Source organism: Mixia osmundae (genome assembly GCF_000708205.1).
Source record: "Mixia osmundae IAM 14324 unplaced genomic scaffold scaffold_4, whole genome shotgun sequence".
Classification (NCBI taxonomy): domain Eukaryota; kingdom Fungi; phylum Basidiomycota; class Mixiomycetes; order Mixiales; family Mixiaceae; genus Mixia; species Mixia osmundae.
In genome coordinates this window covers 226,501-253,352 of record NW_014575560.1, presented here as the reverse complement: position 1 = coordinate 253,352, position 26,852 = coordinate 226,501, and the positions used below count along the sequence as shown (strand labels likewise).

At 56.3% G+C, this 26,852-nt stretch overlaps 14 protein-coding genes across 14 annotated transcripts; 7 read left to right on the top strand and 7 right to left on the bottom strand.

Moving 5' to 3' along the window:
* Nucleotides 1-34: 34 nt before the first annotated feature.
* On the bottom strand, nucleotides 35-1,873 carry L969DRAFT_93754 (uncharacterized protein; the record flags this gene model as incomplete). The annotated part of the gene is made up of 2 exons (XM_014713049.1): nucleotides 35-823; nucleotides 875-1,873. 2 exons carry the CDS (start codon nucleotides 1,871-1,873, stop codon nucleotides 35-37), a joined length of 1,788 nt encoding a protein of 595 aa, XP_014568535.1.
* A 275-nt stretch (nucleotides 1,874-2,148) lies between these two features.
* L969DRAFT_48256 (carbohydrate esterase family 4 protein) lies at nucleotides 2,149-3,826 on the top strand (the record flags this gene model as incomplete). Its single annotated transcript, XM_014713048.1, has 3 exons — nucleotides 2,149-2,659; nucleotides 2,713-2,936; nucleotides 2,987-3,826. 3 exons carry the CDS (start codon nucleotides 2,149-2,151, stop codon nucleotides 3,824-3,826), a joined length of 1,575 nt encoding a protein of 524 aa, XP_014568534.1.
* A 25-nt stretch (nucleotides 3,827-3,851) lies between these two features.
* Nucleotides 3,852-5,931, bottom strand: L969DRAFT_385386 (uncharacterized protein). Its single transcript, XM_014713047.1, has 9 exons — nucleotides 5,706-5,931; nucleotides 5,431-5,649; nucleotides 5,279-5,379; nucleotides 5,126-5,229; nucleotides 4,996-5,080; nucleotides 4,829-4,946; nucleotides 4,610-4,782; nucleotides 4,346-4,554; nucleotides 3,852-4,291 (listed from the first exon to the last, which is right to left on the bottom strand). The coding sequence occupies exons 1-9, from the start codon at nucleotides 5,854-5,856 to the stop codon at nucleotides 3,877-3,879; spliced, it is 1,575 nt and encodes a 524-aa protein (XP_014568533.1). The 5' UTR covers nucleotides 5,857-5,931; the 3' UTR covers nucleotides 3,852-3,876.
* Nucleotides 5,932-5,993: 62 nt separating this feature from the next.
* On the top strand, nucleotides 5,994-7,728 carry L969DRAFT_48203 (uncharacterized protein; the record flags this gene model as incomplete). Its single annotated transcript, XM_014713046.1, has 2 exons — nucleotides 5,994-6,605; nucleotides 6,661-7,728. The coding sequence occupies 2 exons, from the start codon at nucleotides 5,994-5,996 to the stop codon at nucleotides 7,726-7,728; spliced, it is 1,680 nt and encodes a 559-aa protein (XP_014568532.1).
* Nucleotides 7,729-7,797: 69 nt separating this feature from the next.
* L969DRAFT_16591 (uncharacterized protein) lies at nucleotides 7,798-10,657 on the bottom strand (the record flags this gene model as incomplete). The annotated part of the gene is made up of 4 exons (XM_014712859.1): nucleotides 7,798-9,345; nucleotides 9,395-9,757; nucleotides 9,824-9,926; nucleotides 9,981-10,657. 4 exons carry the CDS (start codon nucleotides 10,655-10,657, stop codon nucleotides 7,798-7,800), a joined length of 2,691 nt encoding a protein of 896 aa, XP_014568345.1.
* A 342-nt stretch (nucleotides 10,658-10,999) lies between these two features.
* L969DRAFT_16590 (uncharacterized protein) lies at nucleotides 11,000-12,847 on the top strand (the record flags this gene model as incomplete). The annotated part of the gene is made up of 5 exons (XM_014712858.1): nucleotides 11,000-11,138; nucleotides 11,192-11,791; nucleotides 11,833-12,168; nucleotides 12,216-12,521; nucleotides 12,573-12,847. 5 exons carry the CDS (start codon nucleotides 11,000-11,002, stop codon nucleotides 12,845-12,847), a joined length of 1,656 nt encoding a protein of 551 aa, XP_014568344.1.
* L969DRAFT_86512 (uncharacterized protein) lies at nucleotides 12,722-14,423 on the bottom strand. The gene is made up of 8 exons (XM_014713045.1): nucleotides 14,208-14,423; nucleotides 14,052-14,149; nucleotides 13,928-13,994; nucleotides 13,644-13,863; nucleotides 13,409-13,592; nucleotides 13,246-13,356; nucleotides 12,958-13,193; nucleotides 12,722-12,909 (listed from the first exon to the last, which is right to left on the bottom strand). Exons 1-8 carry the CDS (start codon nucleotides 14,402-14,404, stop codon nucleotides 12,859-12,861), a joined length of 1,164 nt encoding a protein of 387 aa, XP_014568531.1. The 5' UTR covers nucleotides 14,405-14,423; the 3' UTR covers nucleotides 12,722-12,858.
* Nucleotides 14,424-14,520: 97 nt separating this feature from the next.
* On the top strand, nucleotides 14,521-16,305 carry L969DRAFT_93747 (uncharacterized protein; the record flags this gene model as incomplete). Its single annotated transcript, XM_014713044.1, has 3 exons — nucleotides 14,521-15,127; nucleotides 15,188-16,093; nucleotides 16,139-16,305. 3 exons carry the CDS (start codon nucleotides 14,521-14,523, stop codon nucleotides 16,303-16,305), a joined length of 1,680 nt encoding a protein of 559 aa, XP_014568530.1.
* On the bottom strand, nucleotides 16,120-19,835 carry L969DRAFT_619259 (uncharacterized protein; the record flags this gene model as incomplete). The annotated part of the gene is made up of 10 exons (XM_014713043.1): nucleotides 16,120-17,007; nucleotides 17,060-17,774; nucleotides 17,831-18,013; nucleotides 18,063-18,135; nucleotides 18,311-18,559; nucleotides 18,608-18,801; nucleotides 18,859-19,285; nucleotides 19,340-19,435; nucleotides 19,491-19,667; nucleotides 19,725-19,835. The coding sequence occupies 10 exons, from the start codon at nucleotides 19,833-19,835 to the stop codon at nucleotides 16,311-16,313; spliced, it is 2,922 nt and encodes a 973-aa protein (XP_014568529.1). The 3' UTR covers nucleotides 16,120-16,310.
* A 71-nt stretch (nucleotides 19,836-19,906) lies between these two features.
* Nucleotides 19,907-21,959, top strand: L969DRAFT_86508 (uncharacterized protein). Its single transcript, XM_014713042.1, has 10 exons — nucleotides 19,907-20,086; nucleotides 20,143-20,223; nucleotides 20,280-20,363; nucleotides 20,423-20,577; nucleotides 20,635-20,761; nucleotides 20,809-20,863; nucleotides 20,923-21,069; nucleotides 21,124-21,271; nucleotides 21,320-21,503; nucleotides 21,551-21,959. The coding sequence occupies exons 1-10, from the start codon at nucleotides 20,006-20,008 to the stop codon at nucleotides 21,863-21,865; spliced, it is 1,377 nt and encodes a 458-aa protein (XP_014568528.1). The 5' UTR covers nucleotides 19,907-20,005; the 3' UTR covers nucleotides 21,866-21,959.
* L969DRAFT_93744 (uncharacterized protein) lies at nucleotides 21,959-22,755 on the bottom strand (the record flags this gene model as incomplete). Its single annotated transcript, XM_014713041.1, has 3 exons — nucleotides 21,959-22,080; nucleotides 22,137-22,380; nucleotides 22,438-22,755. 3 exons carry the CDS (start codon nucleotides 22,753-22,755, stop codon nucleotides 21,959-21,961), a joined length of 684 nt encoding a protein of 227 aa, XP_014568527.1.
* Nucleotides 22,756-22,853: 98 nt separating this feature from the next.
* L969DRAFT_16583 (uncharacterized protein) lies at nucleotides 22,854-24,358 on the top strand (the record flags this gene model as incomplete). The annotated part of the gene is made up of 2 exons (XM_014712857.1): nucleotides 22,854-23,132; nucleotides 23,192-24,358. The coding sequence occupies 2 exons, from the start codon at nucleotides 22,854-22,856 to the stop codon at nucleotides 24,356-24,358; spliced, it is 1,446 nt and encodes a 481-aa protein (XP_014568343.1).
* A 90-nt stretch (nucleotides 24,359-24,448) lies between these two features.
* L969DRAFT_86506 (uncharacterized protein) lies at nucleotides 24,449-25,858 on the bottom strand. Its single transcript, XM_014713040.1, has 2 exons — nucleotides 25,397-25,858; nucleotides 24,449-25,299 (listed from the first exon to the last, which is right to left on the bottom strand). Exons 1-2 carry the CDS (start codon nucleotides 25,484-25,486, stop codon nucleotides 24,577-24,579), a joined length of 813 nt encoding a protein of 270 aa, XP_014568526.1. The 5' UTR covers nucleotides 25,487-25,858; the 3' UTR covers nucleotides 24,449-24,576.
* L969DRAFT_386747 (uncharacterized protein) lies at nucleotides 25,537-26,851 on the top strand. Its single transcript, XM_014713039.1, has 6 exons — nucleotides 25,537-25,931; nucleotides 25,987-26,086; nucleotides 26,146-26,268; nucleotides 26,320-26,391; nucleotides 26,446-26,577; nucleotides 26,626-26,851. The coding sequence occupies exons 1-6, from the start codon at nucleotides 25,573-25,575 to the stop codon at nucleotides 26,797-26,799; spliced, it is 960 nt and encodes a 319-aa protein (XP_014568525.1). The 5' UTR covers nucleotides 25,537-25,572; the 3' UTR covers nucleotides 26,800-26,851.
* The last annotated feature ends 1 nt before the right edge of the window (nucleotide 26,852 follows it).

Here is a 26,852-nt window from a genome sequence, read left to right as displayed (position 1 = left end):
GCGCGCCTGTATAGATTGCATTCGCGCGTCTTGATCATGCGTCGGTCAGCGCTGTTGCTTTCGTCCGCCTTCTCTTGATAGGTGTCGAAGGAGCAGAGACGACCTGGATGCTACTCAGACTCTTCTCGAGATCCGACAGATAGGCAGGACTGTCCGGCATGCGGAAAACGCCAGGCGTGCTCTCCAGTATTTCGAGCGAAATTTCGTCGCCTAGTGCGCGCTCATCGCTGTCTGACGAAAGCGGCGAAGGCAGAGCAGCCTTTGCTTTGGCCGTTCTCGGCGTTCCTGGCTTCGTCTTTACAGCCTGATCGGCGTCGCTGTCTGATAAGATAGGCAAAGGCAGTGTCGCTTTCATCTTCGTTCTTGCAGGCGATCTCGATCTGCTCTTTGTGGTTGGCTCGGCTTCTGCATCTGATGCTGCCGGCGAAGCGAGTATTTGTCTCGCTCTGGCCTTATTGGGACTGGCTGTACTGCTGCGCTGGCGTGATTTCCGACCCGCAGTGCTTGCAGTCGGCTCCTTGGCCTTGCGCTTCCTCTTTCTCGGACTTTCAGTCTCTTCGTCTTCTGCGACTTCTTTGGCTTTTGATTTAGCTCGTGTGCGTTTCTCTTTAGGTGGTCCATCTCTTCGCCGGTAGCAGCCACGGATCAGGTCGATCCAACGAAGCGAATTCTTGCACGTCGGACACACGCCATTCATCGGTAAGAGCGGCTGAGCCAAGGAAGTGTCTGGCGGACTCTCGGCTAGCAGACGTTCTGCGAGACAGGTGAGGTGATATAGCGCGGTGCATCCTTCGCTCGTGCATATTACAGTGTCCAGATGTTGCTGTGTTCATGTTCAGCTCTGATTAGCAGCCAGCGGCAAAGCAAAGCTTACTTCTTTGTCCAATTGCTTACTGCAAAGCTGACAGACAGCGATGGGCTGCGCTTCGATGAGACTCGCCCATTTGCGCCAATGCAGTTCGGCAAAATCTTTGTCAGAGGCATCAATGGGGCCTATGCCGGGCTCCTGTAAGACTGCCTCGATGGGGGTCACGGAACGCGATCGTGCTGGAGAGCGCGCTATCGTTTTCCTCGGTGGAGCAGATTCACGCTCTATGCGTCGTCCATCAACACCTTCGAAGCGTTCGACAACATTGACGTGATCGACTGAAATCGGTATCGAGGTATCTGGTAGGAGCGTTTCATCAACAGCTTCTTTGGCCTTGCCTTTTCGCTTGGAAGGCGAGGTAAGTGCGGTGGTGGTAGACAGACCGCGCCAAAGCTGACTAGCAAATGGGCTGAAGACGGTCACGGCAAGCCCCATGACTTTCCAAGGCTTCGAAGTCAACATGGCCTTGAGTACGCTAACCTTTCTGTCTGGCTTGTTGCGACTACGATCGTCCGGGAAACGAGCTTGTGGTCTGCCAGAGGTGGGACTCAGGTACCGCAGATGGCGTGACTGACCTGGTTTTTGCCATGCCCATTCAAATTGTAGCGCAGACAACTTCGAAGGGAAGCCGTGTACAATCATCTCCATCTCCCATGGACGGCCAAAGCGAGTCTTCCATGCGCCTGCAGTCAGATCGCCATTATGCTGCCTTATCCGACGCGGAGGGTCGGGCGTCGAGCCGATATAAGTTCTGTTCGAATACTTATCGTTTCGCTTTGAGCGCAAGAGGTAGCATGCATAGAAGCGGGGAATTGTGTGAGCTCCCTCGAGCAGGGTCGAGCGAGAGATGACGGGGATCATGCCAGAAGGCATGGCAGCCTCCTCTTCCGCTTCGTCCAGTCCATCATCGAACACAAGCGGACTTGACGAAGGCGGCGCACGTTGCGTCAGGAAAGGCAGCTCCGGCAGCGACGAGTCTGACGATATGTCGAGCAATTCGGCCATTAGGGCCAATGACCGCACAGATCAGCAACGTCACGCTTCCATGAGCGCGATCGAATATCGACGCGTCCCGACGATGAAAGGCGCGCCGCGAACTGCGCATCCCTCTCGCACTGACCACACTACTTTTTGGGCTATACTTGGCGTCTTTTTGGAACGCACAGACAACGCAGAAGGACGGCAAACGTCTGCAGGCAGGCGGACCCGCTCGCACTACTTGACACACACATCGTTCGCACGGAAAGCATCACATCACACACACGCACAAGTCAGGCACAATGGCACACAGCATACACTCATTCGGACTCACGGCGCTTCTCCTGAGCGCGCATTGCATCTCGTCTACTTCCGCCTTGATCGCCTCGCCTGTCTCGAGCGATCAGCTTTCGCTCGCTCAGGCACACGCCGCCCCTCCTGCAAGCAGACTCAGTAGGAAAGCTCGTCATGCCCACATCGGCCAGTCGATCGGGACTGGGCAGAGCGACTCCGAACAATACTATATGGCAAAGCTGAGGGCACGCCATCCTCTTGTTTCTGCTGCAGTTCTGCAGCCAATGCCAGCGCTGCACAAGCGTCAGCATGCAACGACAACAAAAAGGAAAAAATCTGCAAAGACAAGCGCGGCAAGCAGTGCTGCTGCAGTGCCTAGCGCGACAAGTGGCACGGCTAGCGGTAGCACGACGGTGCTCGTAGCTGCGACGGGCACAACAGTCGCACTACAAGGCACGCTGCCAACAGCAGGCGCGACACCGACAGGGCTCGGCTCAAATGCACCTGCGCTTCCTGCAGGTCCGTGTGATGCGTCATCTCCAGACACGAACCGATGCTGATGAAGGGCGCAGTGACGATCGTACCCTCGCAATGGCCAGCGCTCGACGTCTTGCCAAGCCTCAATTCGACCCAAGTCCAGGGTTGGCTTGCGGAAATTGATTTCACAAAAGTACCCAACATTGCTCCGAACGGTATCGGCGGCTGTGCCAACACGAGCTACAATGCGCAAGCCATCGCGAATGCCGGCAGTTCGGGAAATTGCTGGTGGACCTGCGGCGGATGTACTCGAGCCGAAGTCAGTTCTGCGCTCATAGTCGCGGGCCCTTGCTAACGCGTCCGATGCAGGATGAAACTGCATGTGATAACAAGGGCGATTGGGGACTTTCGTATGACGATGGTCCAAGCCCTTATACCCCCAAGCTGCTCAATTTTCTCGATGCCAACAAGATCAAATCGACTTTCTTTGTCGTTGGCAGTCGTGCGATCAGTCGACCCGAATTGCTGCAATACGAGCATATGGACTCGCATCAGCTCAGTGTACACACCTGGTCCCATCCGCCTCTCACTACGCTGTCCAACGAAGGCATCGTCGCCGAGCTGGGCTGGTCAAGGCAAGCGATCAAAGAGATTACAGGCGTCAGTCCCAACACGATGCGACCACCCTACGGCGACATTGATGACCGCGTACGAGCTATAGCGTCACAGATGGGCATGACGCCCATCATCTGGACCACAGCGGACGGTCATGACTTTGATACTGAAGACTGGCAGATCGGCGTCAACGGGATCACTGAGCAGACTGTCGCAAACAACTTTCGCAATATCATCTCTGCGGCAGGCTCCTTGACAGACGGTTTCATCGTGCTCGAACACGATCTATACCCCACAGCGGTTGATCTGGCCGTCAATATCGTTTTGCCTGAAGCAATGAACGCGTCCCTCAGCATGCAGCCAATCGTGCAATGTCTCGGCGGTACATTAGCAGATGCATACATCGAGACTGCGTCGAACACGACGACGAGCAGCTCGACGAGCTCTGGCACGACTTCCGGCGCTGCAGCAAGTGCGTCGTCCGCTTCCGACAACTTCAAGGGCGTCACCAAATCGGGAGATGCCTCTTCGCACACGCAACCGACAAAGCTGATGCTGGCATCAGTCGCACTATTTCTTGCCGCATTCGCATGAAAGCACACTCTGCATCGTAAACGCACTGTAATGCATAATTCACGAAGTCGTTAGGTACCGCCAGTAGCGTGAAGCCATTGCCTGAGTGCCTCTGTGAGCTTTCTCGCGTCCACGCGGCCGGCAGTGCGCTTCATGCCCTCGCCAATCATACGTTGCATCACCTTGTTGTTACCTCTGCGGACTTTGTCCGCTTCGTCAGGCAATGCGATGACAATGTCTTGGGCCAGCGCGGCCAGTCGCTCTGTTGTGTTGACGTCATCCTGCTGAACATGCTTGCTGACCAGCTCATGCAACGGAATCGAGTGCGTCTGCAGAGCATCATTCAAGAGCTCGCGTGCCTTGGCTCGAGCAAGACCGCCAGACTGGACAGCATCGACCAGGGTGCCCAAGTCGGCAGGTGTGATGACACATTGACCCAGGGGCAGCTCGAGGTCTGCAAGAGCAGCAAAGAGGTCGTTAATGAGCCTGGATGTGCATTCACATGTGAGCACCTGATACACCGCAAAGTGGCACACGGACCAATTGACCACCATTTGCGGGTCTCGTCCCTGTGCTGCGTCCTCGAAGAATCGCACAGCAATTGCTGCAGACTCTTCCTTATCGCGTGACTCGCCGTACGCGACAAGTATTCGAGCGTCCCGTTCGCGCAGGCCATATTGCAAGATGAGTCGAGCAAAAGCATCCAACGGCAGCTCTGGCATCGCTTGCCTGACTTCTTGTACGAAAGACTGTCAAGATTGCTGGTCGTCAGCCTGGCAAGATCTCAATGACCTCAACACTGACCTGTGACAGAACAAGCGGCGGTAGATCGGGATCGGGCATGTAACGATAGTCTGGCGTGGCTGCTTTGGAGCGCATTGCGTAAGTTTCTCCCGCTTGGGCATCAAAACCTCGAGTCTCGCTTTCGACGGCCTGGCCATCGTCTAGCAGCTTGCTCTGGCGCTCGACCTCATAGGCTGCATACTTGTAAGCCAAGGCCTAAGCAGCTCAACGAGGGCGCACTGATTGCTTGCTGAAGCTGTCGAATACTGTTCAGATTCTTGATTTCGCATCGTTGTCCGAGGGATGCGTCAGGCTCGGCTTTTCTGACCGAGACATTGGCATCAATGCGCAATGAGCCCTGTTTGGTCCGTGAGCGTCCGTGACTGTGAGCGCCTACGAGGGCTTACCTGATCCATATTGCCATCGCATGCTCCGACGTGCTGCAACAGACTTCTGAGACGTCGAACGTAGGCCATAGCTTCCTCCGCCGTTCTGCAGCGGATTCAGCGACAGCTTGGCCTTGTACGCATGACTTGCCTCATATCGGGACCGCTGATGATCTCGATCAATGCAGACCCAGCGCGGCTCATGTCGACTTGCGACAGGCCTGAATAGGGAAGATGTACAGTCTTTGCGGTGTCCTGCTCTCAGTGTCAGCGTCAGAGCTTTCGGCTGCTTGTAGTGACGGGCCTGCTCGAGTTGCACTTGCTCAATCCGTACATCTCGTGAGACGGCAACGCCTTCGTCTTGCTCTGGCGTTAGTTTGATACTGCCACTATGTGCCAGAGGCTCTGTATACGAGTATGAGAGGGCAAAACGGGCAATGCTGCGAATGGGCGCACGGTATTTCTGCGTGATCTGCCATCCAGAGGGTAAATCGGGGTAGAAGTAATGTTTGCGGTCGAAACGACTGATGTGATTGATGGTGCAATCGAGCGCAAGGGCAGCTCTGAGGGCCAACAAGACAGGAGCAGCCTGCAGGACAGGCAAAGTGCCGGGTATGGCGACATCAAAAAGCTCTATGTTGGTATTCGGCTCGTCTGAGGAGCGATGAGGAGCTTCTGCACACCCCAGGCAATCTCAGTGATGGTCGGCATCCCACATTGCTGCAGCGCACTCGAAAACAGCTTCACCGGACTGAGTAGCTGTGCATGGATCTCGAGACCAATGACGGGCTGCCAGCTCGATGATGTGCGCACATAGCGGGCCGACGCTGGCTGGTAGAGCTTGCTGATTGGGTGAAAAGCTCTTGCAGTGCGCGGGGGCATCGGCAATCCAGATAGGCCTGCCGTAAGTGTCAACAAGCCGGCAGTCGATGTCTGTCGTCGATTGACTTCGCGCTCGCGACGTGCTCGCTTGTCCAGCACGTCCGGCGTGGACGGCTCTTCGCTGCCTTTCCATGGCAATGACGGGCAGCTCGATACCGGCAGCCGAAGCTTCACGTGCTGCTGCCTTCGCAGCTTGCGATTTGGACACGTTTGATGTGGATGAAGACGAGTTCAGCGACAATGTCGCAGAGCTCGACTCGGGATTGGCAGCCCTGGCCAGCGATGAAGAGTCAGAGGACGAAGGTGGAGATCCTTGGCTGGCAGCAGCCGCAGCAGAATGGGATCAGGTTCAGATAGACGAGCTTCATGCACAGCTACGAGAGATTGGCATGATCAATTTCCTGCGAAAGTATCTCAGGCTCGAACGAGACAGTCCAGGCTACTCTGCACGACAGCTTCTGCTTGCCTTTGGCGTGCTCGTGCCTGTCTCAGCAGAGGATGACAGCAACTTGCGCTACGTTCAGATGCTCAAAGTCACCATTTTGCGCATCTTGCGACGACGCGAACGCCGCACCGATGTCTCTACCCTCGAAGATGCGCTTCGACAGATCAAGACTGCCCGCAACATTATCATCCTATCAGGCGCGGGAGTGTCGACCAGTTGCGGCATCCCTGACTTTCGCTCGAGCGATGGCATCTATGCCAAATTACGCGATGAGGGCGCATACGAACTCGATGAGCCTCAACAGGTGAGCCGAGCCTGTTGAACCTATATGTTCGTACTGAGCGTAACGATCTATGCAGATGTTCGATCTGCAGTTCTTCCGACACAATCCGCAAGTCTTCTACTCTTTCGCCCATTCCCTTTATCCTTCCAATTTCTTGCCATCTCGTACGCATAGCTTCATAAGACTACTAGAAAAGCACGGCAAGCTCCTTCGCAACTACACGCAAAACATAGACACCCTAGAACAACGTGCCGGCATCAAGCGTGTCCTGAATTGTCATGGCTCTTTCGCAACGGCCTCTTGCATGCGCTGCAGGAGAGCCTTTCCCGGCGAGGCTATCAAGGAAGACGTATTTGCAAAACGGGTGCCCCTTTGTCCTTACTGCACAGCAGACGATGAGGCACACACTGAAGAGCCCTCGCCACCTGCGAAAAAGCGCAAGACCGACGGACAAGCTCTCAATTGGCGCGCGGACGCCCACGAGGAAGATGACGAGGAGGAGGAACATAACCCTTGGCTGTCTAAGCCTATCTTGCGATTCGACATTTGCCTCTTCGGCGAGCCTCTACCGGACGAGTTCGACCTTTGCCTGGCGAAAGATCGCGAAAAGATCGATCTGCTGATTGTGATCGGCAGCAGCTTATCTGTTGCGCCCGTCAGCGAGCTGACAGCACATATACCCCATTCAGTTCCTCAGATTCTGATCAACCGTGATCCGACTCCGCATGTCAATTTTGATGTCTGCTTGCTCGGTGACTGCGACGTCGTCGTGTCTTGGCTTTGCGATCAGCTAGCAAAGGCAGGCTCGGAGGACATCTGGCGATTGCCATCTGCCGAAGAGCCGCGAGCTGTCGACACAGATGTCGAGGTGCCGAACAAGCCAGAAGAACACGTCTCGTCAGTCGAAGCGCTTGCTTCCGCAAGCTCGCTCGCGAGCGTCGAAGATGTCGTGGCAGCGCCGCTCGCACCTTCCTCTGAGCCTCAGCGAATCGCTGACACGCACTTTTATGCGTTCTCCGGTGCAAATCTTGATCATCCGTTCATCAAAAGGCTGCGACGAGGTTCGAAATCGTCATCTCCGTCTCCTACCAGCGAAACCCCTACGCCTCAGCCCGAAGTCGCGACCGAGCAAGAGACGGAGTGACCGGATATGCATACATTGTCAAACTTTGCCTACACCCTAGTTCGTGCACAGCAAACAAATACAAGCGGCTCATTCCGTCGATGTCGGCTGATTGGCAGGCCATATAGACTTGAACATCTTTTTGGTTCGGCTCGCTGTTGGCGATCGCCCTTCTGGCAATGCTGAACTGCCAATACTTCCGCGCCGCTCGACCTCTACTCTCGGCGATTCGGCGCCATTGTTCCGCCGTGGCAAGGACGGCAGACCAAAGAAGGAGCGCTTGGTTGCCGAATTGACCACTTCGCCGTCATTCGCTGCTATGGCAGGCGGCGTGATAGGCTCGTCCTGAGCAATTACAAGATTCCCAAGATCTTGACTCAGATCATCGCTGGCATCCTTTGCGTGTAAAGACTGTGATGCGCTTCTAGTAGTCGCTGCCGCCGGGACCAGGGTTTCTTCCTTGCGCCTTGCCGATTGAGAGGACGCTCGACGGGAAAGTAGATTACTCATGGGTGCTGTAGGAAAGTAACTCGCTTCGGGATCGCTACTTGGCAGTTGTAGTCTCGACCCACTGCCGTGGCCATCATTACTGCCAATCTCGCGCGAGTCTTCCTGTAGAACGGGCACGCTCTGCTGATATTGTTGCGAGGGCGGAAGTCCATCGGGTCTGCTGTGATGCAAAGGCGCGCCTGGCGTCAGTGCAACGTAGCCATCGGCGCCAGGGTGCTGAAAGTAAGTCATGGCTGGAGAGTAAGGACCTATGCCAGGCGAGAGATACTGAGGCATGAGCGGCGGTGTTGGCGAGAAAGGATGGAAGCTGAAGCTGGGCATGGAGGGCGTCATGAAATGGGGCGACATGGGACCGAAGCCCATCGGCATTGCTATCCCTTGGGGAGGCAGTTCGAGCGGGCGCAGCGATGGCGGAGGTTTTCTGTGATGTGGCTCTTGACTGGCGCTGCCTGGACTTGGCACAGCCGAAGTGGCCGAGTCATTAGATCCTGCTGCCAGAGCGGGCGATTGCACTGCTTCGCTCTGAGTGTCGGCAGGCGACGCACTGTCGCCTTGCGTCGTCTCGTCATTCGCAGCATGCGACTGCGTCTCGTCGTTGCGACGGGATGTCTGGGGATGTGCTGCGACACCTTGCGGTTGTGGCGAAGCGTCTGGGAAATAGCCAGCACTCATCGACATCATGCCGTTCTGTGGACCCATCTCGGGATCGGGCGAGAGCAAATGCAAGGGAATGAGATTATGCGAAGCTTCTTCCATGTCGCCAGGCGTGTAGATCATGTCGTCTTCATTGTTGAGATAATTCTGCATCGGCTGAGAGTAGTGCTGGGGCCTCTGCATTGGATAGCCTGCAAGCGGATGCTGCATATAGTTTGGCACTGCGCCATATCCTGGCGCTGGACTGTTGGCGTTGTGCACGAATCGATCGAAGTGGACCTTGAGCTGTCGCCCGTTAAATTCGTAGCCATTGAACATGTGCATCGCATTTTGCGCTTCTTCCGGATATGCAAAGAGCACCGATCCGAAGCCTCTGGAACGGCCATCAGGACCTAGCTGGACATCGGCGCGGAGGATGTTGCCTGCAGCACGGAAGAGATCCTTGAGGTCTTGCCATTGACAGTTGAAGGGGAGCTGCATTCTTGGGTCAGTACTATGCAGCGACCCGGCAATGGACGCTCACATTGCCGACGAAGAGATGCCTCTGTCCATAGTTGGCAGGCGATGCTGATCTATCAGGCAAATAAGGTGAAGAATGGGCTTGCAGATTGTAAGGATGATGAGGATGATGCATCATAGCTAATGGCATGTGCGTTCCATCATGCTGCAACATCATCGGTTGGCCATAGCCATTATTGACTGGCATCGCCATGCCCATCTGATTTGGCATGACGCCGTTCGGCCGTAGGAAAGATTGGCTGGGCTGACGAGAGACGCTGCCTGGCTGACCAGATGGCCAGACGAGAGGCGTCGGCTGCGGCCCAAGCGCTTGCCCGGTATGCGGCTGCGCGGCTGCTGCAGCGAGCATCAAGGCGCCCGTAGGATCCTGTCATATTCATCAATGTGTGTACGGAGGAGGAGCCTTTAGACCTGCCTGTGTGTCGACTCGCACATCCAGAACGCGCATCTGCCAGTTGAAGCCATTGAAGACGTCGATCGCCATCAACGCATCCGCTTCATTGGCGAAGAGGACACTTCCGAACCCTTTGGATCGGCTTTTGACACAACGCCCATCAGACTGGCATGGTCCTAAAGAGGCAGCCACTTACTTGTCTACAGTCAGCGCGACATCCGCTCTCAAGACAGTGCCACATTTTCTGAAGAGATCTTTGAGATCCTGCCATCGGACTCGGAAAGGCAAGTTGCCGACAAAAAGCTGCGTCCGAGTGTCCTCACTGTGCGTGCGATGCGCGGGCATGGGCGATTGGGATTCCTGGCTGCGATGTAATATGGCCTGTGCAAGCAAAGGGGAAGCAGTCTTGCCCATCATGCCCCCAACATTGTGCAGCGAGGGATGTGAGCCAGTGTAGGAATTATGGGGCGATAGACCTGACGGCAGGGGCAATTGGCCGACGCTGTGACTATAGCGAGGCGAGTCATGTGGACTGCCGTAGACGTCCGCCAGGCGCGAGGAAGCACCCGGCAGTTCAGGAGGATGATGAGGCAGGTGCAAGCTCGAATCTGAGGCTGACGCAGACTGCGAGGGCATAGCTGCAGATGCGACAGTGGGCGAGGAACGCCCGGGCGGCTGATCGATCTGAGTTGCCATCGTTGGTGAGAGAGGAGAGGGACTTGTGACTGCTGCAGTAGGCGCAGCAGCACTGCCAAGCGTCGTAAAGGATGCACGAGTGGGTGACACGAGCGGTGAACGAGAGTGTAGCGAGGCAGGACTGCTCTGGCCCGAGCTAGGGCTGCCGAGGATGGTGAGCTCTTTGCGACTGTGCATTGCGCTATCTGCTTGAGTGCAAGCCCGTCTGAAGCAGGCATATTGGACGGACCTCAGCCTGCGAGCGGGAGCCTGATCTGCTGCTCCAGACATGAAGTCGAGGTCGTCAAGAGGTTGTTGTGCGAGTTCGGGAACTCGTGCTTGCTCATGCGATGGGAGCCTCTGTACCTCCCATTGTCTCCCAAGATCGCAAGCTAGCCTTTCCCTGAGTACCCTCCTGCCAGTCCACTGCCACCCAAAGCGCCCAATCACCAGCCAAGACCAATCCCCGGAGCACGGACACTTGCTGGCGTCAGCGCGCGCGCTGCTTTTCTGTTGGTCTTGACACTTCCTGGCCCTCTCATGGACTTCTATGTCCGGTCCGCAAGCATCATCGACAAACTCAATGCCGGCCAGGGATCGCTCAAAGGCCTCGCAACGCTCCACGACAAGCAAGGCGACGGCAGACGACTCATCGCTCTCGTCATTGAGACTCTGAAATGTCAGCTTGCGTCGTCCTTCACGTCCCCTCTTGAGCTCACATACGCTCTCTAGACTGGCCGTCACTTCAAGCTGTCCTCGCAGCCACGGATCTCCTCGACCGACAGGCTCGACAGCTCGCGCACTACAAGCTTTCTGAGCGATCTGCCAAAGATGACAAGGTCAAGTCAGACAGACTGCCAAAGCCCGCAACCCTTGCCGCCGTGCTCGCGCACGACTTGCTCTTCTCAAAGAAAGGCGTGCTCGCTCTGCCGAAATCGCATCGCATCGCTCAGATCATGCAAGGACACGCGGCTCAGCTCAGAGCCGAGAAAGAGCGCTTGAAGATTCGTACGGGCGCTGGTAGCGATGCTGCGCTGCAAGTCAGTCAGCCTAGCGTTGCCCATGGAAAGGGCAAGAGCCGTGAGATTGACGATGAGAGGGATCCCGTGCTGGGCAAGACACGATGGATGCGTATCAACTTGCTCAGATGGACTGTAGCGGAAGCGCTCGATTGGCTCGCGCAGAACGGCTGGCAACTTGTCGAAAAATCACAAAACAGTTTGCAGCCGCTACAAATTCATCTGGATGGCGAGATACCCTCACTGCTCGCGTTTTCCCGCGCGCTCGATCTCGTTTCCTTCGCGCCATACCAAGGTGCCCTGCAATTCATCCGTATGCAAAGGGCACGGACTGAGCTGTAAGTACCGATACAGATGGCCGACTGATAGCTCAAGACAAGGCAAGCTGCATGCCTGCTCACCTCCTCTTGACTGCATCACAGAGACCTGGACTGGTCATCGATGCTACTGCTGCACCAGGCAACAAGACGACGATGCTCGCTGCCGGCCTGCCGCCGGGCGTACCCATCATGGCCTTCGAACGCGACAGAGGTCGTGTAGAGACTCTGAAGAAGATGTGTAACATCGCCGGCTGCGGCAAAGGCTCGACGCAGGCCGTACGGGTCATCAATCATGATTTCATGAAGGTCAGAGCCAAAGATCTGCCTTTGTTCGAGGGCAATCTCTTCGTTCTTGTCGATCCTTCATGCTGTAGGTCACATCTAGCCAAACTGACCTCAAGCTGAACTGTATGACAGCCGGCTCTGGGATCAGAGCGCGTCTGGATCACCTCAGCCAGTCAGGGCAGGACGACACGCCAGACCGACTGAAAGCGCTCTCTGGCTTCCAGACGGCTATACTCTCGCATGCCATGCGTTTGCCTCGGGCCAGCCGGATTGTCTACAGCACCTGTTCGATCCATCGGGAGGAGAATGAAGATGTCGTCATGCGCGTACTGGCCAAGCCCGAATTTGTGAATCAAGGCTGGGAGCTCTTACCTCGGTCTCAAGTCTTACCCAGCTGGACTCGGCGCGGCTTGGTCGAAGCATGCAAGGGCTCTCAGGGTAGGCTCACAAAGGTGTCGTATACTGCGTATAGCTGAAGCGAAGCGATAGACCTCGCGGACGGCATGATCCGCTGCGATCCCGCTCAGGGCGATGATAGCAACGGCTTTTTTGTCGCCGTCCTCACGCGAACGACTGAAGACGTGGACGCTGGGATGCTGCCCTCGACAGAGCAAGAGACGCTCTCTCCTGCAGCTCTCCCGGCGAGCTCGAAGAGTGCTCTCCGAGACGACACTGATCCCTTGGGCGATCTCGACGTGCTCACATACTTTGTATTCGGCAATCAGCTAGCGCAAGAACGCCTCAAGCGTCGCCGTCTGAGATAGCAACCACACTCTCATTGCATTATGGCGTTGAGATCTCGCTCTCGCTCCGGCAGCCAGAATGTCTGCGAGGCAGCATGAGCTCTGGTCAGGTGAGACAGCAGAAGACCGACGAGAGCATCGTTAGCCGAAGCTAACATAGCCTTGCGTGGGTTGAACGCAACGCAGCGCGTAGCAGATAGGCTTGAGCCGTTCGTCGGGTAGCCTTGCAACACAGCGCAAGGCTGCAGAGTCCTCTCTGTGCCTTTCCTCGCGATGTTGCCCCCAAAATCGACATTGGGGTCGTCTTGCGATTCTTGTAGATTTGCAGCTTGGATGTCCCAGACGTAGATATTACCATTCGCCGAGCCTGTCGTGGATATATAAGCCTTCGTTGTCTCCGCAGTCACGTTTGCGCATACCGGAGACGACGAATTTGGCATCTGGTGACCAGCCCACCTCACAACCACTGATGCCAACCCGCGGCGGTGAGTCTGGATGAGTTGCTCCGAAGCCCTCGAGGCCGGTGTGACCTGAAGACCCAAGATCAGTGAGGCTCAAGGCTCCATCGACAGTTTGGCTCGCCTTCGAGTCGTGCGAGCATCTGGCCAGAGAAGCTGTTGTGGATATAGTGCGTAGTGCCGCTGGTACCGACGAGGATGTACTCGCCATCGTTGGAAAAGTGGGCAGAGGTCAGTATAGGCTTGACAGGCACTGGGGACGATCGGTGCAAGATTGGATCGTTGATCTCTATCGTCAGGAAGGGATCCTACGTTCGCGTGCATCAGCGAACGCGATATCCGTCCAGGGCAGTCCGTACTGCATCGAATTTCTTGCGATCGTAGAGCAGTATGCTGGCGCGCATATTGAGTGCAACGGCAAAGACTTCGCCCTTGGGATCCCAAGCGACGTTGGGCTTGCCGGCGATCGTCAACGCGCCCTGGCAATGATTCGTGCGCAAGTCCCATAATCGTACGGTATCGTCGTCGCTACCCGACAGAAAGATATCTTCCTTGGGCGACATCTCGAGCGAGGTCACCCTGTGAGCATGACGTGAAGATCTCAGAGTCCGGCGCAGCGTGTAAGACGCTCAGCTTGACGTGCCTCTTTTTGTGGCCGCGAAAGTAACGCAAGTAGGTGTTGTCGTGCAACGAGAGATATCTAATGGTGTCTGTCCGACAACATCTTGCATCAGAGGCGCGTTGGACTCCGGGAATAGCAGACTGACCGTCCTGCTTCGTCGAAGCATGGATGACCGTCGTGCTCTTGTGCGTGAACCTGGCAAGATGAACGCCATACTTTTGCGACAAGAACGGTTTGGTATGTCTGTCCCAAAGGCCACAATCTGAGTCGATACATCTCCTATCAAGGGCACTGCACGGACGTTCCCGTACGGCAGTCGTACAGCTGCATCGTCTCATCGTCCGAGCTCGTAATGAGATGGTCTCCATGATCGTCGAAGCACAGAGACGTGAAGGATTTGCCGGAGACGATGTTCCTGTGCAGCTTGGAAGGCCTGAACTTGTTCCAGACTGCAGCATCGAGGGTCAGGCTCGACGTCGAGGCTGTCTTGCTGGCCATCCTCGCACCAACGGCAGAGAGGTGTCTCGCGTCTGGCTCGCGACCTCTGCGCCTCAGCCGACAGCGCACTCTCTGCGCCCGCTTCCCCGGCCAGAGCAGCCTTTCTTGAGTCTCAGATGCCAGCGACGAGTTCGCTGACGTCTTGCGAGTCATCGCTGACCATCTCAGACTGGCAACACACTCGCACCTCCCCAGCCAGGGTCCGCTTTGTTGACACGCCCACCAGCACGCCTGCGGACTCCCCTCGTGCATATGACGTGAGCACGAGCCAGTCGATCTTCTACGAAGAGACCGAGGACTACGATAGGTCCAGCAGCGAGGATGAGACACCCAGCTCGCAGAGCCCTATCGAGTCATCAAACACGACAAACAAGCATGACCTCATTCGGCAAGCCAGCCCACCCCTGTCGACCGGGCCCGTCCAAACCAGCCACAGCTCTCTAGGGAGGAGCTCTAGCTCGCGAATGGCCTTGCCCTCGAGCAGCTCGTCTGAGAGCAAGTCTGACTCAGCCACCGACTGCATCGGGCTAAGACACGATCTGTCAGACTGTCCCTTCGAGCAGACCAGCCTCAGTTTTGCCGTGCGCAGAGGATCACTAGGATCGAACGAGAGCAGAAGCAGTGGCTCCATCAGGCTCGAGCATTTCAGGCTCGTACAGGAAGACCAGGCTGCCGAATTTGAGCGCATCTACAGTGGTCTTGTTGCACTAGGACACGAGATAGGTGAGACGGTCATTGCTGCAGCTTACAAATAGGCTCAAGCAGAGAGACACGCTGTCACAGACGAGCTGCCGCCTCTTGGAGCAGACATCGAGACGCCAGAGCGTCCGTTCGCCGAGATCGTCAAAGAGCGCACGCACGAGGCTGCGACAGACGCCGAGGATCGAGAGCGGACAGATGATCGCACAGCGTTCAGGTCAATACGAACGTCACGAGAGCAGATCGAGAAAGAGGCATTGTACGCTACCCACGAGTTCGAGTTTGATGTCGTCATGGTCAAAGAGCGTCTGTCGACCATCCTCGAGGGCAACAGCACAGACAGTCTCGCATTCGTCGAACAAGAGTGTCAGCCTCCGACAGATGAGCACGCAATGATGACCACCTCGACGCGGTCTGGCCAGGAAGAGCCATGGATCGCTATCTCACTCGAGCCCGTGTCTGATGGGGATGCAGTTGCGCGTCAATTGGAGCCAAAGTCTCGGGTGTCAGCGCTGTTCCACGTCAATCCGGAGCTCAGGGCCGTAGAGTCATCGGTACCCAACGTCCTCATCTGCGAGCCCATCGTGCTCGAGTGCGAGCCAGACGCGCCTCGTGCCTTGCCGCTCGGTCTCGCCTTGTCGACGACAGAATGGGATATCGTCAAGTGGTCAGAGGGTCTACAAGCTTACTCCGAGTCCCCCTATGGTCCCCTCACTTCGAAAGAAGAATCGCAGACCGAGCGATCCAGCTTCTGGCGAAGGAAAGCTAGATCGGCATCTCAGTCTCAATCGGCCGGCCCCTCTTCGCCCGCCATGTCATCGGTCGCATCACTCGGCGGCTCATACGTCAGCACTGCAACATCACGTTCGAGTCAGAGCAGGATCAAGCCACAGGTCAAGCTGCGTCAGAGTGCCCAAAAGATCACCGGCATCGCCAGACGAGCCGCTCAGCATCTCACATTTGCAGAATGGACCGATCGTCTCAAGCCGCGTGCTGCATCGTGACTCCTCACTCAGTCTCTCGTTAGTCATACAGTCGCGACGTTGGGTGTGGTAGCAGAAGTGCAAGCAGTCGTAAGCATCAATGGATCAACAGGTTCCCGTCTCAGTATTCCCCGTAGGCCGTGTCGCGGTAAGCGAGCAGTATTGCATACGCAGATAGAGACAACGAAGGAGGATGCAAAATCAGAGTCCATGCAGTGACATCATCAGTAATGCGCGTCGCTATCGCCATTGCGGACGCTCAGCGTCCGAGTCGCCTTTGAGTTGCTGCGACTGGACTGAGATCCGCTGCTGCCGTATACCTCGGAGTATCGATCTGAGGGACTGAGCGACTCGGGTGACGCCATCTGATGAAAGTCAAGACTGCTCTCTTCTTTCGAATATCGATTTGAATCGTTGCCATCGCCGCCGTGAACATAGTGTACGTACTGAGGATTGGGATTGGTGGGCGTGCCGCTACGCGAAGTTGCCAGAGCGCCCTCTCGATCGTCTTCCGCGCCACGATAGTCCTCCTGTAGCACAGATAGTCTCCGGCCGTTCGATGGCGCCATGCTGGCCTGCGACCTCTGACGTTGCAGCTCTGGCTGGCCATTGAACGCGTTGGTTTGCTCTTGCGCGTAGCCGTACGAGCTAACGCTATGAGGCGGGTAGGCAGAGCCGAGAGCGCCGAAGCCTTGGGGTGCGCCATAGAAGCCTTGCTGTGCTTGCGCAGGCATCATATGGTTCTCGAACGTGGGGGAGGCAGGTGCGTAGTCTTGGACGACAAAGGATGGCGTAGTAAGGCTATCCTCCTGCTGCTGCTGCGTCGCAAGGATATGTCGCTCGACCATGGAGGGTGGCCTGAGACCGGCATGCGTGCGTCCCATACCTGCCATGTTGACGGGCTCTTGTCCGACGCTATGCCTGCCATGCACAGTGCTTAGCAGCCGGCCTGCACCTCGTTCGACGTACATACCTTGCAACACCGGGCGGCAGGGCCCAAGCGGAACCAGGTGGTGCCTCGCCTTCGTAAGGATAATCGTCCTCGCCGATCATAGTAGACATACGCTTGAATTTCTCCTTGTCGAACAAGCCGGGATCGTTCCACTCGTCCTCTTCTATGCCATCGTCGGCGCGACCGCCGCCGAACAGGCCTTTCGTGCGAACAAAGTAGGTAACGAGACCCGATAGTACGACGAGACCAACGAGCGCGCCAGCTGCGATGCCGACGATTGTGCCAGTGTGAGTCGAACTGGACGATGTATCGGAATCGACATGCGATTGAACAGACGGCAGAGGTAGCGAGGATACAGAGACGACTGCGGTTGCATAAGTCAGACTGGATGATGTCAGGATGGAAGCTATCAAAGGCTGGGTCGAGCTGGTTGTGGTGGGCACAATGATAGCGGCCACCGAGCTTGACGAGCTGGTCGTAGGTGCCACGACGACAGGCTGGACTGAGCTGCTAGTCGACGTCGTTGAGGGCTGTACGACGGGAGCTGCACTTGACGAGCTCGACGATTGAGTAGTACGAGTAGGTTGAGCAGGGGGAGGAGCTTGCGAGCTAGTAGTGGGTGCGGCAGGGGCGGATGAGCTCGGTTGGGATGAAGTGGCTGCATTTTGTGAATTAGCAGCGGAGCTACCTCCTTGAGCGGCTGTTGATGATGCAGCTGTCGCGCTAGATGCTGCTCCTGCTCCTCCTCGACCTCATCAACACCTGACCTCATTTGAGCTCAGGCACACTGACCTGCGCCGGCGTTGCGCTGTGGCTCTCGCTTCGCTAACCGCAGCATTTGGTGCTGCCCGTTGTGTAGTCCCGCAAATCGCATCCTCGGAATCGATCCTGAGAAGCTAGAAGGTGTAAAGAGGTGGGTCCTCGGTGTGTCGAGGGCGTGTAGATCGGCTTCGTGCGAGCCGTGCGCGTGTTGAGCTGCGAGGCTCAATCAGCCCTCAACTTTGCTTGTTGATGCCTGACTCACTGAGGACGATGCAGGGTACTGTTGTTGTCTGTCTATGCGGATGCAAAGTCGTGTGTAAGGACTTCTTCTTCCGCTAGGCTGGCTTCGAATGTTGTTTTCGCGCGAAAACTATAAACGATCGACGCGCGCCGCGAATCAGCTGATCAATGATTGAGCGGGCGGAACACGACAAGAAGTATGAGGCGTGAAGCAAGGTCATACATTGGCTAGCTGATCGATGCTCCAACAAAGTTGGGCACGCTGCACACGCCCTTGTCGGTCACAATCTTGTGAACCGTCTGCGTGGTCTTATCAATCCAAGCTGCTTCCTTGGTCGGTAGCGTGGTGAAGCCTGGCTGAATGACTTCGAATTGTTTCTTTTTCGGATTGAGCACATCGAGCGGCTTGTAGTCGCCTTCGAAGCCATCAAAGTAAACGCGATCACCTGGCTTGGATTCTTTGGGAGGATCGACAAGCTCGACGCTGCCGTGACCCTCCTTGCCATCCGGCGACGTGGCCTATGCTAACGATCAGCCGAATCGCAGCGCCTGAAAAGGGGAACGTACAGCAAGAACCATGGCGAAAGACTTGATGCCGCGCATGTTGGCAGGCTTCATGTTGCAGACCGCAACCAGGTAGCGGTTCTGCATGTCTTCGATGTTGATGTACTTGACCAAGCCGGATACGATCGTTCTTGGCTCTGCCTCGCCCACATCGACCTGCTCGACGTACAGCGAATCTGCATCCGGATGTCGCTTGACTGTTGACGGCGCACTGGCTGATCAGCGCAGGCAGTGCTCGCAGCCGAGTTACATACCCTCTATGATCTTGCCAACACGCAGATCGAGCATGTGTGGCATTGGCGTAGCATCGGCTGCAGGCGGGGCAGCTGATCCCTTGCCACCGCCCCCGCCGCTCTCGGCGGACTTCTTCTTCTTGCCGCTCTCGCCAGATTGGCTCTTGGCTTCTTTGGCAGCTGCAGATGCTTTCGCAGGCTCAGAGGCTTGCTCTTTGGCGGAAGGTGTCGGTAACTGATCAGTGTCCTTTGGCTTCGAATCTTTCTTCACCTTGACTTCTGCTTTGCGATCAATGACAGGGACATCGTCCAGGTCGATCTCGACTCGCGATATCGGATGCTGGGGAAGTCGTGCAAGCGCTTGTTGTACTTCTGGCAAATTCTGAATGAGATCGTAGTGGCGCGCCACAGATGGCACGCTGGTGCGCTCTTGCTGGCTGGCGGCAGACTGTACCGTATGGCTGGGTCAGCGCGATCGTGAGCTAGCACGAGCATCACCGACGACGAAGGTATGTGATGCAGCGTAGATTGCAAGATCAGCCGCAGAAAGCTGCTTGCTCGCTACAAAAGTGCGCGACTTGAGGTGCTCGTCGAGCGTCTGCGGGCCGAGCCACTTGTGAGCATGAACATGAGCGATCGTGCGCCTGACCGACCCTGACATCCTTCTGAGTGTTCTTTGTCAGATAGCCGAACTGTACTTTTCCAAGCCACTCGAGAATCTCGCCTCGTTCGGCGTCATCGCTTCCAAGCACTCCTTTGGCTGCCCCAGTCCGGTTCGCGAGCTCGACGACAGCATCTGCTAGCTTTCCGTGTACGGATCCGAAGCTGATCTGAGCACGCTAGCAAGTATGAGGCTGCGTTGCGATGGCAAAGAGGAAACGACTTGCTTGTTCTGCCTGCTTGATGGCGGGCAGAGCTGAGCGCAGATAGGTAGCTGCGATCATTGCGAGTGCGGTACCGGGAGCGTCATTGGAGATGTAGAGCGTCTCTGTGCTCATGCTTTGGGTGTAGGCGGCTGCTGGCTGTCCCAAGGCAGCAATTGCCGTCGCGTCCTCCTTGTGACGACATCCAGTCGCCGACGAGATTCAAGGGGCTTCTGCACGACTAGCTACGAGCCAGACGCTCGCCAACAGCTGCTGAGAACCGCAGTACTGTAGCATCGTCCGTCATGGGCTTTTTCATCCCTGCCTCGCGAAGGCAGAATCTGGCAAAGTATGCCTACTCTGGGACAGATAAATCGCTGCTCTCGGTCCGTCGCAGCTCTTCAGTCACCTCAGGCACCGTACTCATAGCTCTATGCTTCAGAGGTACCTGCTAACGCCATACTGGAACTGGCTCGTCACGCTTTTCCCAATGTCATTCGCTCCAAATTTGATCACATTGCTCGTCCGTCGGCTTGCTAGCCTCTACGAACGATGCTGATGCGCTGAGCTGCCGCACAGGGCCTCGCGTTCGTTGGCGTCAACTTTGTCACGCTCCTCTACTTTGAGCCGACGCTGCAATGTGTCGCCAAGCCAGTTCACAAGGTTAGGAGGACATGTATGCTATTGTAGCAAAGCTGACGACCGACACGGCTATGAAATAGAGCTTGGGCGGCTCATGGGACCCACTCTTTGCACCCTCGAAAGAGTCTTACGCGCATGCCGGCCTGCGATGGGTCTCGTCCAAGCTTGGCTTCATCAAGTCTGTACCGGAAGAGGCTCTCCTGCAGCCATGTCCAGGCAGCTGGATGTACTTTTCGTATGTGGTCACAGCCTCCCTTTGGTCTCATTGTGACTAGCAACGGCGTGCATGCAGGTTTGCGATAGGTCTGTTCATCTATCAGTCTCTCGACGCGATAGACGGCAAGCAAGCGCGAAGAACGGGCACGAGCTCTCCACTAGGCGAAATGTTTGATCATGGTTGTGATGCCATCAACACCACTGTATGTGAGCCAGTATGGCCGTTGTCGTGCTGACGCCTCTCACCTAGCTCGAAGTCATCTTGACTGCCTCTGCGCTGAATCTAGGGCAAGGCTGGTGGACAGGTCAGCAATGCCACAACAGCTCAGCGTCCGCTGACTGATACAATCATGGAATTACACAGTGGCTTCACAAGTCGCAACGCTGGCCAATTTCTATCTCACGACCTGGGAAGAATACAATACCTCTGTACTCTTCCTGAGCGCCTTCTCTGGCCCGGTCGAGGGCATCCTCATGATTTGTGTGATCTTTACCATCACAGGCTTCAAAGGTGCGTGTAACATACGCGATACATGGCTCCATGCTCACGGCGTACCCTTTGCAGGCCCGCAATTCTGGGATCAAGGCGTCTTGACGGTCACTGGGTTGAAGGACGTGCCGCAAGTCGCCAAGCTAGGCATCAAGGACCTTCCCCTCAACGACGCCTTTCTTGTCTTTGGCCTTGCCGGCTTGCTCTTTAACATTATCTCGAGGTGCGTCAAGATCCGCTCGTAGAGAAGCGGCTGATCACACCTACGCAGCTATGCCAATGTCGTGTCTGCTCGCAGAAAGGCAGGCAAGTCGACTTTGACACCTTTGTTCGGCCTCTTGCCCTTTGCCGTCACGGCTACACTCAATGTGTTATGGCTGCGAGGCACACCAGCCATCCTACGCGAACATCTCATCACATTCTGCGCATACTGGGGCATCAGCTTTGCTTACCAGGTCAGTCGTCATCGTTCATGGATCTCTTTGACTGACACGACGATCAGGTCGGCCTACTCATCGTCGCTCACGTCACCAAGGGGCCGTTCCCGTACTACAACATGCTCATGATCGTATCTGCGCTGGGTGCACTCGATTCGGTGATGGAAATCCAGCCATCGAAGCAGCTGCTGGGCAATGATGGCCCGCTTGCGCTTGTCTACGTCGCGCTCGGCCTCGCTCTCGCATTGTATGCCTTCTTCGTGCTCGATGTCATCTATGACGTGTGCGATTTCTTCGATATCAATTGTCTGACGATCAAACGGAAAGAACCGAAAGGAAAGGAAGCTGTCAAGTCGGCTAAAGGGGGAAAGAAGCAGTAGAACTATTGCGCAAGATAGATCTATACCCGTTCGCAGTGATACAAGCAACATGCATTTGGGGTCTGTCTCTCGTGCAAGGCCTCGTGATCGTGATCAGAAGACGTACCAAAGCAGCAGCAATGTGCAGACTGCGATGATACCGCCCAGAATGAACGTATCTCGCCTTCGCCGGGAGTTGATCATCCCGAGTACCGAATTGATGCCAGGTACCTGGGCTGCATGGCATAGGGTCTTTAGCGTAGGTCAGCATGCTTGGCAACGAGGGCCGTACCTAGAACGCCATTGATGCGCGTGCTGACGCCCTGTATCGTACTACGTTGCCGGGAGAATTCGTAGCGCGTCTCATAGGCCATGCCGAGAACATCGTCGGCCATGCGATGGCTGCTGTCTATCTTTCCCCGTTCGCTCAACAGCTGATCTTGCGCGCTCGGATTCGTGCTCGCCCTGAATGCAAATATCTCCTCTCGCACGGAGCCCAGCAAATTTGCGCGTGACTCGGCATCTGTTATCGACTTCTGCAAATGCAAGACGATGAGATGACACCGAAGCAGCTGAGTGGGAGTCGTGCTTGCCTGTGTTCGTCGAAAGTCTCGCGTGTAGTCTGCGAGGATTTCGCGATGTCGTGTGGCTGTGTGGACCATGGCAGTCGAAGCAGTGGGATCATGATCGAGCAGATCGGACATCTGCTCCACAAGCTCGGTGAGTCTGCCGAGGCTTTGGCTGATCTGTTGCTCGACTTGGCCATATTCGCGCTGAGTCGCTTCGGTCAGTCTGCCCGAGCTCGAGTACGCCGTCGAGTTCGTTGCTGCGAGCTTCGAGTACTGTGTGAGCAAGCCTTCGAGCTCATTTTCGAGTGTCCTTATGCCTTTGCGCACGCTGTCCCAGCTCATCCTGGGCTCAGTCGAACGGCAACAGCGCGCGCGTCACGCCGTCGACGAGCTAGGTAGGAGCTGAGCATCTGGCCCACCTCGCCGCTCGGCTATGAACGATGATCTATGACCTCAAGTCGATGAGACTGCCCGCCGCGACGGCTTACAGGCAGCCGTCGGGCAATGGAGCCAGTGCGGCCTCATCTACAGGCTACTCACCCTTGCCGAGCTTCTTCAGCCGCGCGAACCTATCTGCCTCGAACGGATCCGACGAGCCTGCTTTCGATGCCTACGACAAACACTATAGACGTCAGGCATCATCTGGTCTCTTCTCCATGCCACCAGGCTGGACATGGGCACGGCTACTGAGGTGGACAGTCGGCTTGGCAGCCTTGATCGTCAGTCATGCGCGTCTACGCTCACCCGGTGCAAGCTGAATCCGATTGCATGTCTGCAGGCCTTCATCTTCTGGTGGTTCTTCGAGCTCCATATAGAGATTGCCCTCTATTCGCGTGGCTGGGTGCGGTCAGCGATCGTCGACCTCCATCCACTCTCGAGCAATTGCTTCACTCTCGCCAACGTCCAAGGCAGCGCCTACAATCAGACCATAGCATCAGCGCCAAAATATCACGAGTTACAAGCAGGCCTGGCCATGCGATATGGATCAGATTGCTACGACTTTGCAGGCACGATAGCCTCTGAACCTCTACCAGGTCAGATCTTGCCCGAGCAGACAATCTATCATACCTACTGGCGCGGTGATCTGCGGCCGCTGGGCGAGCGGCAGATCTTGCTCCTGCTGTCAATTCTAGAGACGCAGAGTCAGGACCATTCGACGCTCATACTCTGGAGCAATACGCCTCAGACTTTCGAGAGCTCACTCCTTACGCCCCTCATGCGCAAGTACAGCCACAGACTAGATACTCGTGTGATAGATCACGAGTCCCTAGCCAGAGGGACGCCCATGCAGGGCTCGTCACTCCTCGGTGAAGCCAAAGATGCGAAAGCATGGCTAGATGGCGATCTCGTCAGAGTCCTCGTGCTTTACCGGTTCGGTGGCGTCTGGGTCGACATGGACATGCTCATGACGCGAGACCTACGGCCGCTTCTAGAGTCTGAATGGGTCACACAGTGGGATTGTTACGGCAAGTCTTGCGTTGCCCAAGCGCCCCATGGAGCTGAGGACTGTGACGCTGCTGCAGAGAAGCCATACCAGCCTCTGAACGGCGCAGTGATGCATTTCCTCCAGCAGAGTCCTTACCTATGTGAGATGCTTCACATCATGGCCAACGACGTGCCGCCACGGGCTGCCTCGACTGATTGGGGTTCTCTCATGTATCACAAACTCTGGCGGAGGCTGGTCGCGAACAACCATCGGCCGTTCAAGATCCTACCGTTCTGCTTTACCGACGGCAGGAGCTGTCGTCTCGACAATCGCCTGCCGGATCCCTTTGCTTCCGATCCGCCCTACACAGACTCCCAGTGGACAGAGCTGGCCAGGCGCCTTGATCGCGTCTTTGGCGTGCATCTGCATAATCAGTGGGAGAAAGACTTTCCCCTGCGCGGCTGGGTCAGACGCCTCATCACCGATTCTATCCAGACACGGGCTGGCACCGATCTCTAGACGCTCTCGCAAACCCGTCGCATCTCCTCGTTCTCGGCAGTGCTGTTGTAGATATCATGTTAGCCTCACTGGTGGCGCCCGCGTGGATGTGAACGCTTTTGCAAATAGGCTACAAGAACCGAGTCATGCGATACAAGTATGTACGCCTGAAGAATGGGCGTGCGTGAATGTCCATGATGCCAGGCGTGTGAAGTCAACGGAGATCTAGAGGGCACTCATCATAGGGCGGCGAGTCCAACAGCGCCAAAGAGGATCGCCAGACCGAATGCGGATGCGGATCGCTTTTGCGCGTCGCCCGTGAAGACGTTTGTGCTCTTCGTCTGGATGGGTACGGGGACGCTGCTGATGATCGAGTAAGCCACAGAGGCCTCTGAGCTCGATGCTGTCTCCGTCACGGTCGACGCTACTGCGTCCGTCGAGGTGACTGGCGCAGGTGTGGTCGTGGTAGGCGCAGCAACGATTGCAGTCGTGGAAGTAGACGTTGGTAGGATGGTGGTGGTGAGCGTGACACCTGTGAGGCCAAGCACTTGCTCCGCAGTGATGGCATCGACACTTCCGGCGGCAATGAGGGTGTTGATCAGTGACCCGATCGAGTCCTCGTTCGTCACATCGCCCGTATTGGTCGGGTTCGTCGACAGCGTGCCCTGAAAATTGGCAATGGCCGTTGCATCATCTTGTAGCGTACCGCCGTTCGTGTCGGCCGAGGTAGAAGCAGCATCGGCAGCGAGATAGGTACAGGCTTGTTGGAAACCGGCCGTCGTACCAAAGTTGAGGTTGGGCACTGTCGTCGTAAAGGTAGCGAAGGAGGGATCAGCCGAACAGGTCGTGTAGGTCTCGTAATTTGCGTTGGTGCAGATGCAGGCGACGATGTCCTCCAAGGCCACCGAGAAGGTCGAGCCCGTGACCGGAGGCGTGCAGGCTTGGATGTTGGTGACCAGTTGCTGTCCGTACACAGCGTCAGCCCACTGCTCCGAGATGGTTCGATGCGCCAGGAAACCGCGACGAGGCTTTGCGCAGAGGGTGAAAGGCACGACTCACATCGCATGCTGACGCAATGACTGCTTGCGAAGCCGCTCTGCGTACCAAGAGGCTCGCCAAGGGCAGCAAGTACACTGTCGCTCTGCCCATCGTCTTGTCCGGTCCTTGCTGCGCGGTCGAGTCGAGCGAGTTGAAGAAAAACAGCGCGTGCCTGCCAACGAGAGCAGTCGTCGGCCATGCGCAGAGCCGCTCACCGAGCCCAGCGTGGCTTCAGCGCAGCTTTTCCGGCATGCACTTGTCAGCATCGTGCCGTCTCGACAGTCTCGCCAGCCGACGTGACTCGGCTCCAGCGACAGGGCCAAGTACCACCCAAAGATTTCACTGCACCCTCGGCAGGCTCAGATGCTCGCATGCTTCCCGATCAGGACATCCGCAAGAGCGATCCCCTGCGAAGTCTCAAGGGGAGCAAGTCGCCACCCTACCTGCCTAGACCCGTCGGCGTGCTCCATCCTCCCACGACGGTACCCATCACAAAAGAGCAAGCTCAAGAGAGGCTGCTTTCACAAGAGCGACGTATGAAGGAGCGCCGGCATCTGTAGGTCTGCATGCGCCTCGCATCGTTGGCTGTGGCCTGACAACATGCGTTCCAGAATAGAAGAAGTCGGCAAAGGCTACTTCCAGGACATGAACGAGATTCGCTGGCACGGCGGCAAGCTATGGCTCGGTCCCCCCACGCTCATTCGCGCAGACGTAGGTTGACAAGATCTCAATTTGGATGGCATCAGCTCATCATGTTCGCCCGCCGCCAGAAATCGCTGTACTTTCCGAACATACAAGGCATCGCGTTGAGCACAAAAGGCCAGCGGCATACGACAGACTTACTGACCGACAAAGTCTCTTTGCTTGCTATATTGAGCACTCAGGTCTCTGCAGTGGGTCTGACCGCTCTTCTGGCTTTGGGCTCGCTCATGCTTTGCACACAGGAACACGTTCAGACCTATGTCGAGCCTGTTCTCGAGCAATTCCAGGCCGAGCCGAGATTCCAGGTCGTGCAGGTATAACGCCTACATGATCAGCATGCTGCCTCCTGTGTTGACCATACCGTCCAGATCAATCTGCAAGAGAACAAGCTCAAATCGTTCTTGGTGTCGATGTTCCTGTCGACGCTTCGCAAAGCCACGCCGGAGCATCTACATGATACCTATATCCTGTCACATCAAGACATGGAGTACCTCCGCGAGGTAGTCTGCTCTGCTTCTTGACTCGAGCCGGGCTAACACGCAAGGCAGCCGCTGGGCATGATGAACAAGCACCTTGGTTATGTCTATCTCATAGATGACCAGTGTCGGATCAGGTGGGCTGCTGTCGATCTGGCTTCGCCTACTGGCAGAGACGGCAAGGGTGCTGGGGAGGTAGCCAACCTGCTCTCCTGTATTAGAGCTCTGCTAGCGCGAACCAGATAAGCCGTGGCCGAGAAAAGTGATCGACATGGCACGCGTTTTGTCAATTTTGCTTC